Source organism: Sorex araneus, chromosome 6 (assembly GCF_027595985.1).
Source record: "Sorex araneus isolate mSorAra2 chromosome 6, mSorAra2.pri, whole genome shotgun sequence".
NCBI classification, from domain to species: Eukaryota; Metazoa; Chordata; class Mammalia; order Eulipotyphla; family Soricidae; genus Sorex; species Sorex araneus.
Window position 1 is genome coordinate 136,889,930 of NC_073307.1, and position 21,113 is coordinate 136,911,042.

The 21,113-nt window shown below is 47.1% G+C and overlaps 1 protein-coding gene across 4 annotated transcripts in view; it reads left to right on the forward strand.

Moving 5' to 3' along the window:
• The first annotated feature begins 969 nt into the window (after nucleotides 1–969).
• The window catches only part of CD44 (CD44 molecule (Indian blood group)), a 99,784-nt gene continuing 79,640 nt past the window's right edge, over nucleotides 970–21,113 (forward strand). For all 4 annotated transcript variants that reach the window (XM_004607898.2, XM_004607899.2, XM_004607900.2 and 1 more), the window contains exon 1: nucleotides 970–1,234. In XM_004607898.2, the coding sequence (XP_004607955.2) occupies nucleotides 1,168–1,234 (67 nt within the window). In that variant the 5' untranslated portion in view covers nucleotides 970–1,167. The remainder of the gene's footprint in view (nucleotides 1,235–21,113) is intronic.

A 21,113-nucleotide genomic window follows, 5' to 3' on the forward strand; every position in this document is an offset into this window, starting at 1 on the left:
GAGTGCTTGATGGATGAACAAGAAGACAGATTTGTGAGTCTTGAAAGGATTGCTAGCGTAGTGCTTGGGTGTATGGCTGTGTGTGTGAAAGGATGGGAAAGTGTAGATAAGCGGAAGGAAGAATGGGTGGATAGGGGCCAGAGGGATAATACAGCGGGTGGGGCATTTGCCTTGCACGCTGCCAACCTGGGCTGCATCCTTGGGATCTCGTACGGTTCCCTGATCACCAGGAGTAATTCCTGAGCACGAAGCCAGGAATTACCATTGAGTGTTGATGGGTATGGCCCAACCCCACTCCCCCCCCCCCAAAAAAAAACACCCGAATGAATGATTGGGTAAGATAAAATACACTGTGGGATTACTGGAGGATGACTTATGGATTGGTGGAGTCAAATAGCAGCCCACGACTGGCTTTCATTCCGTGTCATTAACTTCCTGGGACAGTGCTGAGAGTAAGCACATGTCCACTTGTGAGCTTTGGTGGACTCCTGCTGCCGCCTTCTCTTCCAAGTGACCAAGGAGCTCTTCCTGGAGGCCAGGGGGAGAATCGCAGATACTCTTCTCCTCCGCCCCACCAGGCACCTTCCCCTGAGGCAGGACCTGTAGAGGACCCAGGTGCCAGAGAAAACAAGAGAATCTTAGCCCCGCGGAGAGGTCCTTGAGCACAGGGGAGATTCCAGAGGCTGATCCCAAGGGGTGAGGTTTCAGGAGCCAGTCACTCTCCCCCACCAGGGCGCTCCCCCTCCCCCGCTCCCCTCCCAGCCCTCCGGCTAGCCAGGATTCACGGTCCCGGTGATGAACGGGGCGGGGGCTGGAGGAGGGGGAAGAGCCGAGAGGGCTGGTACGTCTTTAAACCTCTGCCGCTTGCTTAGTCACAGCCCCCTTGCTTGGGTGTGTCTTTCCCTCCCCGGCTCCCTCCCTCTCTCCCTCTCTTAGGTCACTCTTTCAGCCCTCGAATAAAAACTGCAGCCAACTTCCGAGGCGCTCTCATTGCCGGCCGGACCCCAGCCTCCGACAGGTTCGGGCCGCCCTCCTCGCCCCACCCTCTGTCACCACCAGCATCCCCTCCCTCCCACCTCGTCCTCTGCCCAGCGCGCCCCAAACCCGCGACCCCTCCAAGCTCCACTGGGCTAGCTCGCTCAGTCCGGTTCGGTTCCCCTGCAGACCATGGACCAGTTTTGGTGGCGCGCCGCGTGGGGACTCTGCCTCGTGCATCTGAGCCTGGCACAGATCGGTGAGTGCCCGCCGGCGGGACAGCGGGAGGGGTAACTGGAAGTGGCCGCGGGCAGCAGCACCAGCCCGGCGCCCCGGAGGCTGGCTGCCCGGTCCCGCTGACTTGGCCCCGGGGAATGAGCCCAGCGGCCCGCAGCCGCCGCGGGTCGGGTTTGTTCGGGTGGAGGGGGGAACGGGCATAGGATTTGCGCCTAACGCTTGGAGAGTTTCTTGGTGGGAAGCTGCTTTGGAGTGAAAAGAAAAGAGAAAGAAGAAAGTTGTCGAGGCAGGCAGGCAGGCAGGCAGTTCGGGACCAAGTGGCCGGAATCCAGAATCCAGGGCAGAGAGGAACTGTACTCCAGGGTCCCTGGTGTGCTTGCTACTCCCGGAGCCCCGGGGGGCTGCAGGTGCCCGGTGCCAGTGGGGGCTTGCGGAAGGAATTCCTGTGGCCCCCGGACCAAACAGCTCCTGGTCCAAAGCGCCCCCTTACAGTTGGCCCCACTCACAGCCTACCTTAGCGCCTGTGGAATTTGAACCACATTCTGGTGTCCACGAGGTCCAGCCGGGACAGTGAGCTGGAAAGGCAGTGGCCAGGCAGCGGCGCAATCTTTAAAAAAAAAACCTCCTGCTTCTGCCAATCAGTTAGGGGAGATCCAAACGGCAAGGTGGCTCCTATTCTCAGCCTGGCAGCCTCAGTGTGTGTAGGGGCGAGGGGAGGGGGGGCGGTGGCTGCCTGCAGGGGTGCCTCAACACCAGGGTGGCATGGGGGATACCTGGAGTCCAGGCTGCCCGTACTCCATCCAAACTTAAGTGTGTTGAGGCGTTCCGGCAGAGCTGAACTCCAAGCCTTCCTTCCTTTTCTTTGTCTCTATATGTACGGATAATTACACGGCCCATTTGCTTATCGCTGACAAAATTAATTTTCCTTTCAAGAAGTGCCAGCTGGGTCATTAAGACAGCTCAGCCTATGGTTAGTTCCCACTCCACAAGTATTTGTGGAACCTGGCTCCAGGGGTCCCGAGAGAGAAAGTCGATGCAACAATTCATCCTTGCCCATGTTCCTCTCTCAGGGGGCTGGGCTTTGTCAGAGTAAGTGCCTTGAGTCTGTGTGAAGGGCCTGGCACCATGTGGGAAGGGAAATCCGGGAAGGAGAGGCCCAAAAGGACTCAGGCCCGCCCTCCCCGCCTCAGGGGGGTGTCCAAAAAAGACGGGAAGGGGCTGCTCTGGAAAAGGAGAAGTGCTCAGGGTGGAAGAGGCGTGGAAAGGCGTGGAAAGAAGGGCCTTCCCTGGGTCTCCCCTCTGGGGAAGTGGATTTGCCCTGTGGCATCCAGGGAAGTCTATTCCCCTAGGACCTTCTGCTTTGCTTCCCGTCTCCAACGCCTCCTGCTCTGTCTCTTGGGATGGCTCTGGCCCGCCCTCAGGCCTTGGCTGGTCCTGACCTTGAGCTTCTCCCCAGAGACTGATAGGCAAGCTCACTCCTGCCTCCGGAGTCTTCCTGGTTGCACTGGAGGAAGCCCAGAAAAGTACCGGTAGCAATCAAAGCCCCGGCAGCTTTCATGTGCTTGTAAAGTTGTTTGGAAAGGAACTGAGGCTTGGAAAGAAGACATGGACTGGGCGGGCCTGGGGGGAGAGGAGGAAGAGAGGCCAGGAGGAAAGGGCCTGGGTTGTGCCTTGCTAGACAGTGGCGGGCTCCAGGGGTTGATGCTTGGGAAGAAAGGCAAGATTTGGGAGCTGGAACACAGGGCCCCCTCTAGAGATAGGAAAGCAAACAGAAAGGGCCAGAAGTAGTCTAGAGACTTGGACCCCCCCTCTTCTCCAGCGCATACCCCTGGCTTGGTAGCAATACATCAAACTTGGTGTTAGGGGAAGGGAGGGAGGTTGGGGGAGGGCTGGAAAACTTGTAGGATAAACCCTGGGGCTAAGGGGTCTTTGTTAGAAAATTGCATCTTTGAAAAAGTTTTGAGAGGCCCTCGACTTGGGAATGGCTTGCCCCTGGAAAGAGCAGGAAGCAAAACCCCAGGACTGCTTCTGAGGCCAGATCAGTTAATTCAGCTACGCCCCTAGATATAAATTGGCCATCCCCCTCCTTCCAAGGCTCAGGGCCAAAGAGGTGTACTTGAGGCCCATAGCCAGAAGGAAATGGTTCCATTTCCTTCCCCAAATGCCCCACAGGCGTGTGAAGTTAAGCAGTTTGACATTCTTCACTGAGGACAGATCCTTGTCCATTCATTCAGGGAGCACTTCTTGATTCATTGTCACAAACTCAGATGTGGGGATTGTTTAGAAAAATAAAAGCCTCTTCTTGGTGGGACAGGGCGGGGCCGGGTGGGGGAGGTGTGGAGGCTCATCCTGCCTTCTCCAAGGAAACAGACCCTGAAAGAAAGGGAGGGTATTATGGGGTGGCACTTCTAGCCTGCAGGGCTCCCCCATAGAGGTGAGCAATGGGTCCACCTCTACCTTGGATTCTGGGTGGGGATGGTGTGGTCTGCCTGGGCCACCGTATTTGCTTCATGCCTCAAAAAACTGCAGCCCCATGGGGGTCAGAGCAATAGTAAAGCCAGGTAGAGCCTTGTATGTTGACCAACCCAAGTTCTATCTAGCCTTGACTACTACCAACTTGGGTTCAATCCCCACCACCCCACTTGGTCCCCCAAGCCCTACCAGGAATGATTCCTGGCAGGGCACCAGGAGGAAGCTCTAAGCACTGCCAGGTGTGGCCCCCTTAAAACAAAAACAAAACAAAGGAAACAAACAAGCAAACTACAATGAGGCTGGGGAGGTAGTGCTGATCCCCGGCACCCCATGGCACCCCATATAGTCCCCTGAGCACTGCCAGGAGTGAGCCCTGAGCTCACCTGCGTGTGTCCCAAACCCCATGCCCCAAAACAACAACAACAACAACAACAACAAAAACCAGACAAATAAGAAAGCAGAGCCCAAACTATCGTGGACTTAAATACCTTAGAGCTATCCCCGACACCAAAAAAAGGCGAAGAGGGCTTAAGCCCAGCTGGCTCATAGAAGTCTCCCAACTACCTCGAGACATTTAGCTCCTGTTTCATTTCCCTGTTTCAGCAAAGAAGTGGAAACCGGGCAGATGGTAGGCCTTTCCCAACGTCACACAGCTATGCAGTGGGGAAGTCAGGGTGGTCCATTGTTGAGCATTCCCCCACATTAGACTCCAAAGCCTGTGCTCCTTTGTTCTCTCGCCTCTGGAGAACTTGAGAAATTGTGTGTGGCCAGCAACCACAAAGACTGGCCTGAAGGGCTCCTCTCGCCTGGCAGACTGTGGACTCCAGGCCATCCCGCTCTGCCCTGACCTGGCCTGTCTCTCCCCAGACTCAACCCCCGCTGTCAAGAGCAGTCAACCTAGTTATTTGTTACTAAAATAAGTCATTTCCCTTATCGGAGTCCAGCTGCCCTTCTAGACATGCTCTCATTTGCAGGCTTGGGCGAAAAGGGAGAGGCTGTTTCTCAGCAGAGGCAAGTTAGGGCAATGCCCACTGCCTGCCCAGGCTCGGAGACTGACCTGCAAGCCTGCGAGAGGCACGGATTCAGCTCCCTCCTCTCCGCCTCACTGGGCGCCCTCAGTGCTTAGCGGCTTGTCTGTACTCAGAGAGGGAAAGGAAAGTCTTGGGGGATTCCACCGGGGGAACAAACACAGTCCCTTAGAAAGTCAAGGATCTTGAATTCAAAGGCAGCATGGAACTCTAGGTGACCTGTGAACCCCCTTCAGTGATTTCTCAGATCAGCCAGTTGTGTCAGATGGGCTTCCCTGATTGACTGGAGTTGGGGTGGGTGTAAGCTCAGACTCCCCACAGTCCTTCTGCACTGGGATGGGAGCTGAGATGTGGGGTGTAGTGTTTCTCCTCACGTCCCTGTTAGCTGAGTACCTCACCTGAGTCTCGAGGGAAATGTCCCTTGTCAAAGAAGCAGGTGGCAGATGTTGCTAGGCCGAGTCTCCTTCTCAAAGGGGATCTTTTCTGTCATGGAAAGAATTCTGTGGGTTGTTGCATGGTGAGAAGTGGATGAGTCAATTTCCTTTGTGCCCTGGTAGGGAAGGGGCGTATACAAGTGTTCTTAAGAAGGACCAAGGAAGTCTAGTACTGCCTACTTCAAAGTTCAACTTTTCACTCATTTAACTACTTGAAATTTTTCTTAAAGAGTACACTCTCCCCCAAATGGGTTGCTTTCTAAAATTTGTATTGCAGGATTTAGCATGGTGACAATGATGCATCTTCCAGATTTTCCAAGAGAATCCGGATTTTGAACATGCATATGCACTAATTAATGCATAGTATATGATTTGACTAAATTTTATGTATTTTACTGTTAACAAACGCATGTGATTCAAAGTCCAAACCTTGCAAGAAGTTTTTGTAGGAATAACTTCACATCTTTGTAATACTAGGATTATCTAGTGGTTGAGTAAATTGATATTGAGGGCCTAGAGAGATAGTGCGGATGGATTAAGGTGCTTCCCTTGCATCCTGCTGACCTAGGCTCGGTCTTCAGCACTCCGCATCATCTTTAGGCATGAATGGGAGTAACCCCTGAATATAACCCCATACCCCCTAAAATAACAGATTGAATAAATAAATTGTCAAAATGTTTGTATCTTGGTAAGAAATATTTATTACTATTCTGTCTTCCATTTAGTAATCATATCGAATTAACTGAATTATGAAATACCAGGAGAAGCTTCTCATTTGGTTCTTGCTTACTAGCTTGACATTTGCATTTCTGTGGGGATGTGCCTTCCTGGCATAATCTGGATGTATGAGTCTCTCTACACAATGTGGATATTGCTGGGCAACCATTAAGTATCTCTAAGGTGTCTACTGTGGGGATGTGTGTCGGGGAACACAGGGTAATTTTAAAAAAATTTTTTTTCTTTTTGGGTCACACCCGGTGATACACAGAGGTTACTCCTGGCTCTGCACTCAGGAATTACCCCTGGCAGTGGTCGGGGGATAGGGTAATTAAATGCATGATGTGTAGATCTTATACCCAAGAAGATTCTGGTTCTTCTGTTCGCCTAACATGATGCAGTTTTGTAGTAGCTGGCCAATTTAGGCTTGCAGATAAGAGCACTGTCAAATGGAGGCTAGAAAGGAGGTCTAAAGGAATCAATAAAAGGAGGAGGTGGTAACATAGGAAATACAGGATTTGAGAATATGAAGAGGAAATGAGAAAGGGATGTGTGTAACTGTTGCCTGTTATTAATTGACCATTCTCAAATTAATTTATTAACTAGACAACATAGTCAATAACTATTAGGCAATGCCTACTCAGTGAACCAAGAAGATGCCAGACAGTTGGGAGTCACCCGAGATCTTTTATAGAGTTTCCTGGTAGTGGATGACTATGTAGTCTAGTTGGCTTCTACCTACTAGATTTAGGAAGTATACATTCTTAATTGTGACAACCCAAAAGATGTTCCACATGGAGAGGAGACGAGACTCAAGTGCCCACGAGTTGGATACCCCTGGTATAAGAGGGTTGTGGTCATTCCCAGAGCCTCACTATGGCAGCGTGTTATCCAGTAGGAAGGCTTAAGTAGCAAACAAATTATCATGCAGGAGAGCTTTTTAATTTTGTTGAGTTAAAATGGGTTTTATTTATTTATTTATTTTGCTTTTTGGGTCACACCCAGCGATGCTCAGGGGTTACTCCTGGCTTTGCACTCAGGAACTACTCCTGGCAGTGCTTGGGGGACCATATGGGATGCCGGGGATCGAACCCGGGTCGGCCGCGTGCAAGACAAACGCCCTACCAGCTGTGCTATCGCTCCAGCCCCTAAAATGGGTTTTATTTGGAAGTTTTGAGAAATGGTAGAGAGAACAGAGACAGAGACAGACACACACACACATACACAGAGAGAGAGAGTGGGAGAGAGAGAGAAAGAGAGAGAACATGCTCAAGAGAGAATATAGAGTGGAGAAGGAACTTCAGTACAGATCTCAGCATTAGATGCAAAAATATCTAACACATCTTAGGAGAGGAGATGTGGGCAACACATGTGCTTGGTCAGCCACATGTGCTTGGCAACAATACATGGGCACAGGCAGCACACATGGGCATGAGCAGCATATGTGCCAGGAAAACTTTTTCTCTATTGCAGCCAAAAGGTGCTAATGACTTTCACAAAGGGGGAACCCCCCAAAAAACCAACATGTTTTCTTTTTATCTGTCTGCTGCAGCTTTTAAGCCACGGACACTGGGATCGTATCACACTTACTTCTGTGGTCCCAGATTCCCAGAGGTGACCTAGCTGTTACCAGTAACTGTCAAACTAAAATGAATATCTCCGATATAGAAATGACTCAATCCCTCTATGTGGAAGCATGCTGAGTAGCATGTCCGAGAGGCAAATACATTCATGTGTATCTCACTGGGGTGATGGCTATCTTGCTCAGGGCGGGACGCAGAAGGGTGCTTGACACGCCAACTGCCCTCCCATCCCCACAGCTCGTGTTTGGTTTGCTAAACCGGGAAACAACTTTGGGAGATGCTTGCTGTGGCTCAGCGTGTTTGTTGAAAGACAGGGTGCCTGGAGTCTTGGACTCAAAAGGGAGTGAAAACTAGGCAGGACAATGACACACCAACCTCCCCAAATTTCAGCCTGGAAGTGAAACACTCTTGCAACTGCTCACTTGGAGGAGGTCTGACTGTTTTGGTAATGCTGACTGTGGGTGACACATCCTGGCCCCTTCTGTGTACTCACCTCCTGGAAGGTGAAGGGGACTAGGAACAAAGTGGTGACAATTAGCTGAAGAGTCTTGCTCTCTCTGGGGGTCTCCTCAGGTGTGAAAGAGATCTTTGAAAGGGAATCATGTGGGCAGTAGCAAAGCTTGCCTCCTCTCCCCTCAGCTTGCCATGTCTGAATCTGCCCACGATAGGGGAGCAGGTCCTGCCTGCCCTCTAGATCGTCTGCCCAGCAAACCTCAGGGTCAAGGAGGCAAACACACAATGAGGGGCTAGAGATGGGGGAGCCTCACCCTCGCAAAGCCTGTCTCCCTGAGTCTGAGGTACATGGGCAACCTGGGTGTGTCCTCCTGAGGCAAGTGTTTCCTCAGTGCAAGTGTGGGCAGACAGGTCCTCAGTGGGTGGGGAGGTGCTGACTCACCAAGGAGAGGATTTACAAAACTCGGGCCCCCCAATCTTCCTTGAGTCTTCACCTTTGAGAGGAAAGGTTAATTGCAAAACTCCAGGGGGAGAGCGGTTATTTGCCTAGACAGTAATTTTGAGCATTTGCGATGGTGTTAGAGCAAGTCTTTTTTTGGGCCATGCCTGAAAGTTCATCTTTCTACCCCATAATCTCTCTTGAGATTTTTTGTATCTTTGTAGCTTTCTTGTACCTTTCAAACTTGTTTCTGCTCACTAGTTGTTCATGTTTAAAATACAGTCACCCCTACTCATTATTAATAATAGCAAAACAAAACCTTATAGAGTTCTTTTTTTTTTTTTTTTTTTTTGCTTTTTGGGTCACACCCGGCGATGCACAGGGATTACTCCTGGCTCTGCACTCAGGAATTACCCCTGGCCGTGCTCAGGGGACCATATGGGATGCTGAGATTTGAACCTGGGTCGGCCGCGTGCAAGGCAAATGCCCTACCCGCTGTGCTATCTCTCCAGCCCCCCTTATAGAGCTCTAACCATTTCTCCTCCTCCTCCTCCTCCTCCTCCTCCTCCTTCTCTTCCTCCTTCTCCTCCTCCTCCTTCTCCTCCTTCTTCTCCTTCTCCTTCTCCTTCTTCTCCTTCTCCTTCTCCTTCACCTTCTCCTCCTCCTCCTCCTCCTCCTCTAACTCTTCCTCTTCCTCCCCCTCATTCTCCTTTTCCTCCTCCTTCTCCTCCTCCTCCTCCTCTTCCTCTTCTTCCCCCTCTTTCTCCTTTTTCTCCTTCTTCTACTTCTCCTTCACCTTCTCTGTCTCCTTTTCAATTTGGCGGCCACACCTGGCAGTATTCAGGCTTACTTCTGGCTCTGTGCTAGAGGATCACTCATGGTGGGGCTTAGGAGGCCCTAGGGAGCGGGTGGAGGGGTGCAGAGGCTTGAACCCAGGTCAGTTGCATGTAAGGCAACTAATCCTACTTTCTGTACTATTGCTCCGGCCCTCTCACACCATTCTTCTTGTTTCTTATATGTTGGCTTATCTAATCAGTTCACCAACTGCATATGAAGGGATGCTTTTATTTTTCCTTTCTAGTGAGAAAACTGAGACATGGAGAATTTAACTTTCCCCAAAGCTGATAATTGATGAGGTTGGGCTTCAAATCCTGGTGGTCTAGCTACTAGGTTCATTCTCTAAGTCACTGCACTGCTAGACTTTTCTTAGATTATCGTGATGGTAGGGTACCTGCAGAACCCTAAGTGCTCATATCTACTTGTCCTCTGGTTGTTTTTATAAACTCATTTGCAGTCGTGAAAAGGATTAGAACATCCACAGTGCTGGTTGTACTCTTCTTTTTGACGATGATGTCAGAGGAGGGCACTAGAATTGCACCCATGAAGGAGAAAGAAGTGGCAATGGTAACTTCTCCCCATCCTACTCTGGATGCCTCACTCATTCCTCTCCCTAGATAGGAGCTTGGCATTCTCATCTGTTTGATGGGATGCTGGGGAGAAGGCAGGACAAAAACTGGTGAGGAGTTGGACTGTTTATTCATTATCACTCCATTACTGGTCACCTGGAGAAATAGGAATATTTGAATTTGAACTTTCTCCATCTTTGAGGACTTTGAATCAGGATTGTACAAAGGTGGGACATGAAATAACAACCGAATAACAGCATATAGCAGGCCCCTTAGCATTGAAGTTCTTGGTCCTAGGATCTTCTCTGGACCAATGAAAACAGATGAGAGAAGGAGGTTATTAACAACCTTGAAGAAGCTGTCAAGAGTCAGCCTGTGGGGCTGGAGTGATAGCACAGCGGGTAGTGCATTTGCCTTGTACGCGGCCAACCCCGGTTCGATCCCCAGCATCCCATATGGTTCCCTGAGCACTGCCAGGAGTAATTCCTGAGTGCATGAGTCAGGAGTAATCCCTGTGCATTGCCGGGTATGACCCAAAAAGCCAAAAAAAAAAGTGTCAGCCTATGTTCTGGGATACTACTATGTCCTAGTACCAGGGCACAAGGTGCTGAAAAAATGCTAGACGCATCCTGAAGATTTTTTTCCCAGCCCCAGTCCAAACCAGATGGCCTAGCTTCTGTTCGGTCCAGCAGGAAGCCCTTGCTTGGGAAGTCAGGGGAGGTGGGAAGCATTTCCTCTGTGTTCAGGTTCAGAATCAGGCCCCCTCACCCCTTCCCCCCAGGAAGGGAGGAGACAAAGCCTCCTGCGGACATCTGATTCTGTCAGCAGAAGCGACTCCGGCCATGACCTGAGGGCAGAGAGGCCACACGGATTTCACATCTGTTTCCATATAAGTGCATCTCTTGACTCTTGAGCAAGTTGGTGTTGCCTTCCAGAAGCCACACAGCGGTCACAGATCAAGGCAGCATTTTTTTTTTCTACTTCCTCTCTTAATGAGAAGCTGCCCGGTCTCAGCAATGGCTGTAGAGCCCTTTCACAGACAGCATGATGCAAATGGAGAGGCCCTGGAGAAACGAGTAGCTCCGCTGCTGCCCAGGCTTTGTCCACTCCTGCCTTTGTCCCAGAAGCCCCTGGCTCCCGTCCTGTCCTCATACACTCCTAAGTGTTAGTGTTATTGGAGTACCTGATGCTTTGCAGTTACAAATTTTGCCAATGTGGAGCATGAGCAATAGGAGAATCCAAGTCCTGCAGGTCTGAGCGTCACGTGACAGCCTGTAGGAGGCCATGGGATGTAACCAAGTAAGTCCAGAAGCCAAGGGCTGAACCTCCCTGCAAGAGTCCAGGTACCTCTGTGAGTGGAGTGCTGGTTGCACAGACACAGACCAGCCTTGGGAAGGGATAGTGACATTGCCCTAAGCGTCTCCTACCCAGGGTTTATCTTCACTGTGGAGCTCTGTGGTGAGATCAGTTATCTTCTTGGGGTTTGCCTGAAGATCTGGTACATCCCCCTACACTGCTCTGCGTCACTTTCACTTTCCCCTGTTTTCCCTGTTTCTCCCTTAGAGTTCATAAAAACCCCACCAGCATGTCTGTAAAGTTCGGTGACGTTACCGTATTTTAACACTCCACTCCTTCGCTGGGGAGCATACAAGCTCCTGATTTGGATATATTATAGCTCCACAGTAGCCCCCAGCTGTCAGCAGCCCATTTCACCATAGAGAGGAGGGTCAATAAGTATTTGAAGGTGGGCTGGATTAGTGAAATTTTTAGATTTGACTAACAAAGTCATCTTTACCATTTTTATGCTTTATAATTTTTATGTCTGGCAAAATTCTAACTTTTCTGCTTTCTGACCTAAAGAAACCTAAAATTTTTTCTAACTCCCTTTGGTAGTGATTTTAAAATCTGCTTCAAATGCTTTTAGAAATTGCATTTCAATTCCTCTGTATTATCATCGTGTGATTCTGAGAAAAATCACCTTACCCCAGTTTTCCTCCGGGCTTCCATGTGTAAATGGGAGCATGGAATTCTACTTTACTGGTAAAGACCTTTCCAGACTCATTGTTCTATAAATTCACCACTCTGTGGGTCCATGGACACCTGTCTCATAAAAAAAAAAACTTAGAGAGTAACATGACTAAAATGCATTGCCCCTACTAGGGGATGTGTACTTTGTTCTAAATGCCAGAAAGAAACATTTCTGACAGAAATAAGCACACAGACCCTGCTTATAAAAGCCCAAAGGACAAGAGTAGCTCTTAAAAAAAAAAGATATTCTGCCTAGAGAGTTCTATCAAGATCTCTTAGTCACTGGCATGGCAGATGGAGAGGTTTGAGGAAGTCAGCAGTAAGCTTCAGTCACACAGCTAGAATAACGGGAAACCTGCCTTGGGAGTCCCTGCATGGTCGGATTGTAATGCTCTTTATTTTAAGTTGTGCTTCAGAAAGCATTGCTTCAAGAGACGGAAAAGTCAACTGCCCAAGAAAAGAATAAATTGTGTTCTTTCTCAAATCTGTGAACACTTTAGATATCTCCTAATGAGAACTATGTAACAGGGGGGTACAAAAATGATACTTAACATTCAGTCAAAGCAGATATTAGAGCTCTAAAATCCTATGGAAAATTATTAGGTTACCCATGGATTCTAGTATTTTTAAAACCAAAACAAAAAACCAAAAAGATATAGAAAGTAAGAAGATGGATAAATGGGTGGATGTATGGATACAGATATACATACATACACAGGAAGACATACACCAAGGCACTGAGCAAGCCAGGTCTTTTAGTCGCTTCTACTGAAACCCTTTCTTATACCTACTTATTTATTTATTTATTTATTTTTGATGAAAACAATAAAAACTGTTTTTCTAAGAAAAAATGAATGAATAAAGAAAAGCAAGGAAAGAAAGAACTCGTAAAGCCAGAATTCAGAATGAATTCAGCTACCATATTGGTTGCCTGAGTTTGGCTGGTGGCAATTTAAGAGAACTCCTAACAAGCCCTAGAGGAGCAAGAGCAAACAGATTTCTACCCATGTACCATTTCCCGTTGATTACTTAGAGGCTGCTTGGGAACCTGTTCTAAAGAAGCCAAATCTTGTCTCAGCCCCTGAAAGGGCTGTGATCTAGTCTTTATGTCTGCCTCAGGCATAGGATGAAGGATTCTTTCCCTCTAGAGCACATGGAGATCATCACTGTAGAGCAGGCTTTTCTCGTTTAGCTGAACATTGTGTAGACCTCTGGCAATCTAGTCAATTAGCTAATTATATATGTATGTACATACATATACATGTAAATGCCACCCCCTTCTAGCACACACCATATATATATGTATATATATATATATGGCCTTTTACCCCAGAGGAGATCAGTTGTTTTAGACTTCTCTTTCTGTTTTCCCATCAACCCAAGTGAGGTTAGATGCTGGGAGCCAGGAATTTCCTCTGTTTGAACAAGGGCCAGACTTCCTGGCAAAGGGCCTCTCTCTACATCAACTTCTCCATCTGCAACTAGAGAAGACAAAAATGATGCCTCACCCATAAGGGTGATAGGAGGAATAACTAACTAATGTAAGTGAAGCCTTTGAAGATGAAAGGGTAGTATGTACATGGTAATTACAACTTTTATCAGCCCTGGAGCCTCTGCATTCTCAGCTGCCACTCCAGGCTCTCCTGTGCTTCCCAAATGCAAACAGGAGCTGCATTCCACAGCCTGTCCCACTGGTCCTGCTCCTAGCACCCAAGTCCAAGAAGGCTGGATCCTGACCTCTGGCTGGCCAGCCCACTCTGGGCAGCTCAAATTTCCTACTCACTTATCCCCAAGAGAAAAAGCGAACTCACTACCAGTACAGGTGAGATAAGATAGAACCAAGGTATAAACAAAAAGCTGCATCAAGAGTCTTCTCGAAATAGCCTCCAGGTAAGATTAGGACACTCTGCTCTAATTCCCACCCTGTCAAAGCCTAATTGTGTGACCTTGGGCTATTGGCTTTATCTGTTTAAAGCTTCTGTACACTGTGTGAACCACCCGGGAATAATAATCCTTCTCTCTCCTCTAAACCTCTCCACCTCTGCCTGGTGGTGTGAAAGTGTTTTGTGTGGGTAGGCAGAGCTATGTGATAAAATAGCTTCAAGGTTTTATTATTAGCTAAGGTAACTTCCACCTTTATCTCTTTTCCTCTGGCTAGTTGATCCTAGTCACTGAAATTGTATTCTTCAGAATGCTCCCTGATGTCCTCTCTCCTTGGCGCTCCATCTCTTCCTGGACCGTGCTTATCCAGAAAGACCTGGATATGGGCTTACTCTTCTTAGTTATAACGTTCTCCAGGCAGTTGGGGTGTTAAGGTGCCCTGTCAGAGTAAATCACAAAGTCTTTTGTGGAATAACTCAAAAGACTTGCTGGGTTTTCTTGGCTAAGACTTCCCTAGTGCAGACTTAGCAGAGCATTGAAATGTAGATAGAAAGAGAAAGAAGAGAAAGGGAGAAAGAACCCTAAGTGAGAAGTGATTGTGGGCTGGTGACAACAGTCCTGAGGATGACATATGAGAATGGCAACAGGTGCTGGGAATTAGAAGTCCACTGGTTGGACTGGACAGATAAGAATTGAGATATCACAAAGACTGTCAGTGACCTGCCCAAGGCCATGCCACTAGTAAGAGTAACACTCTGGTTTGCTGATTCCCAGTCCCTAGTACCCTTTCTGTTTAAACCTTTGGGCGACGATAGAGCAAAGGATCTGGGTCAACCAGGGCAAGAAAACTTAGAGGGACAAAGAGAGGAAGGCAAAGGGGAACTGTTTACTTTTAAATGGCACAATGGTAAGCAGTGCATGGGTTTATGCTCTACAGGAACTTTCATTGTATTCAGACCAGGTTTCCTGTTCAGCATCCCACACGTCTCTCCATATTTGGTCTTCATTTTAATCCTTTTTGACATAATGAGCATTTGGAAACTAGAAGGTTCAGCTTCTCAGCCTGGCTTAGCTTTTGCTCAGTTTCTCTGAGCAATTCTGGCAGTTGATACAGCCAGGACTGTTTTTTAATTGATGTCTTTATTCACTCAACAAATTGATTAAATATTGCTCTGAGCCAAGCATTTTTTCCAGACACTAGGGATACAGTGCTAAGTAAGAAAGGCACCGTTTCTGCTCTCATGGCATTCTGAGTTTATCTTGGAAAACAGATAATTGAACAGAAATTATGCTTTTATTTAGTGAAATTTGTACTATGCTATAAAGGAGAAGCAAAAGATCTTTGAGAATTTATAATGGGCAAGATATTGATGTAGATCATTAGAGAAGGCTTCTCAATAATCAGGATGCATAACAGTAACTATGTTTGTGGCATCTCCACAATTCCTTGGGGGCTCTGTTTGTTGGACTTCTCAGTATCTCCAGCTCTGTTTTGGGGGTTGAGGGGGGAGAGGTTTGGGCCAACCTCTGAGCAAACCCTTGGCATGCTCAGGGGTTACTCCAGCCTCTGCCCTCAGGAATTACTTCTGGTGGGGCTTGGGTGACCATATGGGATTCCAGGTATTGAACCCAGCTTGGTCACTTATAAGGCAAGCACACTACTGCCTGTACTATTGGCTGTACGATCCGCTCCATTTTGAGCTCTTGAAACAGGACAATATGGTGGGTGGGTCCAAGCCTAAGTTCATTCTCCTGTACTGCATGAACCCCAAGTACTGGTGGGTGTACCTTCACAGCACCAAGCAGGGAGTAGTGACTGAGTATCAGCAGGCGTGGCTCACAAAAACAAACAAACAAACAAACAAAATGAACAGTTGTGACTTGTGAAATGATAACTAATTCAATCCCTTCATGATGACTGTAATTTCTCTTTCACTGATACTTGGGTATCAAAGATAGGGATGTTAACAATGATCATGGTTAAACATAAGCAGCTCATCTATTCATCAAACCATGATTTATCCCAGATGTGGTCACCTGTTACATGTTTCTTGGAAAAGGCTCTGAATGCACACCTGCTACATACCTATGTAAGTAGCAGAACATTGAGCCCTCATAAAATATTCTCTTATGATAAGAAAGATGGTGGTTTCTAGGATCTCAGTGATGTTATCAAAGATTCTGTTTTCTTCCTGATGTTCTATTCTGCCTCTTTCAGTTTATTCCTAAAATCTAAGGCCCTTCGTGGCCCCCAAAATGACACCTATAGTTCTAGAAACACATGGAAACAAGCATAAAATCCAGCTTCACAAAAGGAAGCTTTCACAAGATCTTCTAAAATGGAGGAATGGTGCTTTCAGGAGTCCTTCATTGGCTTTCCTTAAGTTTATTTGGAAGAATGGGGTCATGTATGTTCACGTAGAAGGTGTTATAGTACAAGGACAAGTTTGACCATAGCACTTGCTGTGTAACAGTCACTGTAGCCCGTTGGAACTGGGAGTTCAGGTTTCCCCTCTTCTGAAGCACAAGCTCAGCATTTTCAGAAAAATAAGGGTCCAATTAGAAAAAAAAAATTGTTGCATTGGTAACAGTTATATGGCCCTGGAAGGTACTACCCACCTAGTGAAGTTGTTGTTAGAGTCTATATCACACAGGCTAACGACAAAGGCAAAACTAATTTATTGTGTTGTTTCACCTTCAATCTTTTCTTGAGAAGATACTCCTGGAGAGAGTTCACCTGGGGGACAGAGTACAGTTTGAGGCTTAAGTGGCTGGTCACTTAAATGCAATCATAATAGCTATCACTTCATTCTTTTGTCTCCCAAACAAAGCAAATCCGAGAATAAATTGTAATCTATTAAAATTTACAAGAAAGCCTATTTTTTTTCTTGCACTTTGAGCACTTATTATTAGAAATCCATTACTTAGCGCTGCTGGATTCACGTGAGAACCACTATTCTGTAATGATCCATTACAAAGGAATTACCATAGCATTGGATGAACATCTCTTCCTGTAAATTATGAGATGATGACCCTCTCCTGAGAAGAAATAGCCATAGAAATAGAAATTTTCTACGACTACACTACTGGAGTGTTTTAAAGGGGATGAAGTGTTTTCAACTCCATTATCCGATCCATTATCTGATCCAAAGTTACCTAGCATTAACTTTATAGTTAGTGTTCTTAGCTTCCTATATAGAAGGGAAGTTAATGACTTTCCCAAGGTCCTATAGACAAGAGAAATACTCTGGTACAGAGTCAGGATTTAAGCCCTGTTTTCTACTCCCAGAATCCATGTCATCTTTCCACGCTGGCTCCCCAAGGACCTGACTTTCAAGGACTCTGCAAATGACTTTAATTTTTTAGTGATAGTTTTACCTTCATAGGCAGAAAAACTCCTTTCTGAACATTTCTTTGAGTCCAGAGCTCAAGAATCCAATATCTTAACATCTTAATAAGTTCAAAGATGAAGAGACAGATTTTCTGAGCCAATACCCTGACTCAAGTTCGCCAAAAGACCATGAAAAGAATTATGACTGTTTTGCAGGAAGGAAAAGCTTGAGGGATTTTTAACGTGGACTTCAGGGATGTGACTATTTCTCATCCAGAGAGAGGGCTGCTTCATTTTGCTCTCTAAGAATGAGAGATGGAAAAGAAATGGAGTCACTTGCGCCAAAAACAATTCATAGTTTATTTTGAGTTCAAACTTCCCGACCTTGAGACTGGCTGAGCATTCGACTGCTAGATCCCAGTACATCCTTCACTTCTCAGCTGAAATGGCTTTTTGGGGGTTTGTTTTTAATGGATGCACATGGAGAGCAACAAAGACCTCGGGGAGAAAAGATGTTTTTCTAGACTAACCTACTCGGTCACAATATTTACCCTGCCATATTGTTAAGCTGTTGAACGTTGATCTTCTCCTCTGGGCTCTAACATTCACTGGGACAGTGACCTTGCTTCCCTTGTTCAATACCCTGGTCCCAATGTCTCCTCCCATGCCAGAAGTAGAAGGAATGAGACCTTGCTGAAATAATGGAATTGGGATTGGGAATATCTTTTCTTAGGGCTTGTATCTACCTTAATATGGTGGAATTGTGGCTTACCATGATGGATTATATTGTGAGCTCCAAATGAAATTAAAAAAAAAAAAACTCTCGGGACTGGAGTGATAGCACAGCGGGTAGGGCGTTTGCCTTGCACATGGTGACCCAGGTTCGATTCCCAGTGTCCCATATGGTCCCCTGAGCATCGCCAGGGATAATTCCTGAGTGCAAAGCCAGGATTGACCCCTGTGCATCTCTGGGTGTGACCCAAAAAGCAAAACAAACAAACAAAAACTCTCTGTCTCACTGTCTCTCTGTCTCTCTGTCTCTCTCTCTCTCTGTGTCTCTCTGTGTCCTCTTTGTGTCTCTCTCTATGTCTATATCTGTCTCTCTGTCTCTCTACACACACAAACACACGCAGGTATACACACACACACACACAAAATACACATATATTTCTTTTTTTATTTTTATTTTTTGCTTTTTGGGTCACACCTGGCGATGCACAGGGGTTACTCCTGGTTCTGCACTCAGGAATTACTCCTGGCGGTGCTCAGGGGACCATATGGGATGCGGGGAATTGAACCCAGGTTGGCCGCACGCACAGCCCTACCCGCTGTGCTATCGCTATCGCTCCAGCCCTACATACATTTCTACTGAAATAAGGGACATATGGTTTAAGAGCAAAGGCCAGTGAGCAGAGGGAGCATATTCTCTCACTCTCTCTTCCCTTTCATGATTGTGCACCACTCCAGTTCCCACATCTCCTTCCTTCACTGGTATCATCTTCAGAAACAGGCTTCACAATTTCCTGCCAGGGCACCAAAGGGAAGCTGAATGGGTGGTATGTCTGACCACCCAGGATGGACTTGAAAGACAAGGAGGAAGTGTTTTCCCTGGAGGAATAGGAAAGATGGGCCAAAGGTTGGCGAACTTAGCCGGGCCTATTGTTGAGTCCTTTTGCTGGGGGCAGAGGGTGGGGCTCTCGAATCCTTCTGGGAACTATTTGGGGCAGTTTCCTCTCCTTTCAAACAGGCATCACGGATAATCCCTAGGCTTCCTTAAAGGACTGTTTCTCAGGGTTTGGGAGCAATACCCTATTATCTGTTTGAGTTTCCTGTTCTTTACATTGTTTGGGAGAGGAAAGCCAATAGCCACATATGCTTTCTGCATTGTTTGCAGGATTGGAAACTTTGGAAAACTCATTTTGTTTCTCTTCCTAATGAGCTTCCCAGGACCCCCTGGAAGACATTCAGGAACTACAGATACACCAGAGTGGAACAGTGTCTCTCAGAGTCAGGCTTACTTTCCTCTTCTCCGGGGAAAGATCACAGAACCTTTCTGACAATACCCTACATAATTCAATCTGCACCAAACGCAGATTGTCAGGGATTCACAAGGAGGGCTTTGAATTTGGTTTCCTGGACATTCAGAAAGCAACATGGGTCTGAGAGTTAGGTCTGGGTCCCAGCCAGCCACACTTCAATTATGTGATTGCAAGCAAGTTACTTAATGTCTCAGCTTCAGTTTCTTCAATTTTAAAATAGATAGCAATCCTTCTCTGTAGAACTTGTAAGGACTAATGTGATCATCATAGCACTGTGGTCCCTTTGTGCATCAACTTGCTCGAGCTGGCACCAGTAACGTCTCCATTGTGAGACTTGTTGTTACTGTTTTTGGCATATTGAATACGCCACGGGTAGCTTGCCAGGCTCTGCCATGCAGGCGGGATACTCTCGGTAGCTTGCTGGGCTCTCCGAGAGGGATGGAGGAATCGAACCCGGGTCGGCCTCGTGCAAGGCAAAAACGCCCTACCTGCTCTGCTATTGCTCCAGTGATCACAATAGATACAGGAAATACATGATGGTAACACTGCTATGAAGGAGGCACTCAATGCAATCGTCGGGATTACATCTACTGTTCGACCTGGGCCTTTCCCTTCATCCTTTGGTTCTAACTTTGTTCCTGTTGTTCTAAAATCCAAGTTGTTTCTGGGAGATTAGAATTCCATTTCCAGGCAAAACATTAGCCAATGAAATCACATTTAATTTGGCAGGGAGGGACCACCAGAGGGCTGACACCCACGTGTTGTGCTTACTGGAACAACTTCGGCGCAGAGAAAGCATTAGGGGATGTTCCAGGAACTTCAGTGACTGGAGTAGCAGGTGAAAGCAAATGGGGAAACGCACTCTAGATCTTGTCTTTACTTGCAAAATGACAGTCAACCTCCTAGGGTGCTTGTCTCAGCAGGATCAGCCTCTTCCTGCTTTGGATGGTTAGAAATGGGGCCAAAAAAGAAGACAGTATTATCTACCTCTCCAATAGAAGTGTTTCATTACAGGGCTGTTCCCTAGCCTGAGAGTATAGAGTAGCCTACTACTTTGGGATATTTGGAATTTCCCAGACCCCATTTCCTCCCTAGAAACAACCTAAGCTTAGAATTTCCCTGTTGGGGAAGGAAGATTGGCCTTTGAGTGAATGAAGTGCCTGTGCATTAGTCCTTGAGGTGTTCAATTCCCTCATCCCCCAAAATATCTTTCATTGTCTCTATCTACTTAGTTCTGCTCTCCTCTAGAGAAAGGAAGATCCCACCACGCCCAGCCCTGCCTCAGAAGTGAGTAAGGCTTTTATACCTCTTAATAGTAGTGTTTGCATTGTGTCAGGTTTTCATTTTGTTTTTTAATTCCATGAGAATGTGGATAGTTCTGGCTGAAAGGGAAGATGGGCAAAGATTGAGCATGGCGCAAATGCAAAAGAAATCAGAATTTAGGGTGTTCTGTGGTAGCGGGGAGAACTGTGGCCAATTGTTTCAGGTTTTATACTAAGCTCCTACTCTGAACTAGAGGGCAAGCTGGAGATTTAGGTAGATACCCGACTCCAATATAGTTCTCTTTGAGGTGTGTAGCGAATACCCATCGAAGAAGTGAATCTGAATTTCATCAGAGACATTTTACAGGCTGAGAAACTGAGGCTCATAAAGGTGAGATGTCTGACCTACGATGCTTCGGCTCTTATGTGGTGGGACTGGAATTCAACTCAGCCCTCTCTTCTCCCTTATAACATTACTCCAGAAGTTCCCAGTCAGCTTTATGAGGTTAATCCTGTTTTTCCATCCTGGAACTAGAGAGACCTTGAAAATCAGAGGCATTTCTTACTCCTAAGTATCTGAACTACTCTACTTCCTGGAAAAGTAAGGATCTCGGGACAACTTCCAACTAGTGGGAGGTATTTTTTGGAAAAGGGCTGGTGGGAACTTCCCTCTGGCAGTTCTTTTGGGGGCCAACCGTGCCTCCAAGACCACCAAAGATCAAGGAGGCAGTTGTGAGTGGAGTCTTTGCTGGCATTATGCGATGCAGGGGTGTGTGTATGCTGCCTAATGGCATCCCTTCTGAGGATTGCCTCACGACTGAAGAATGG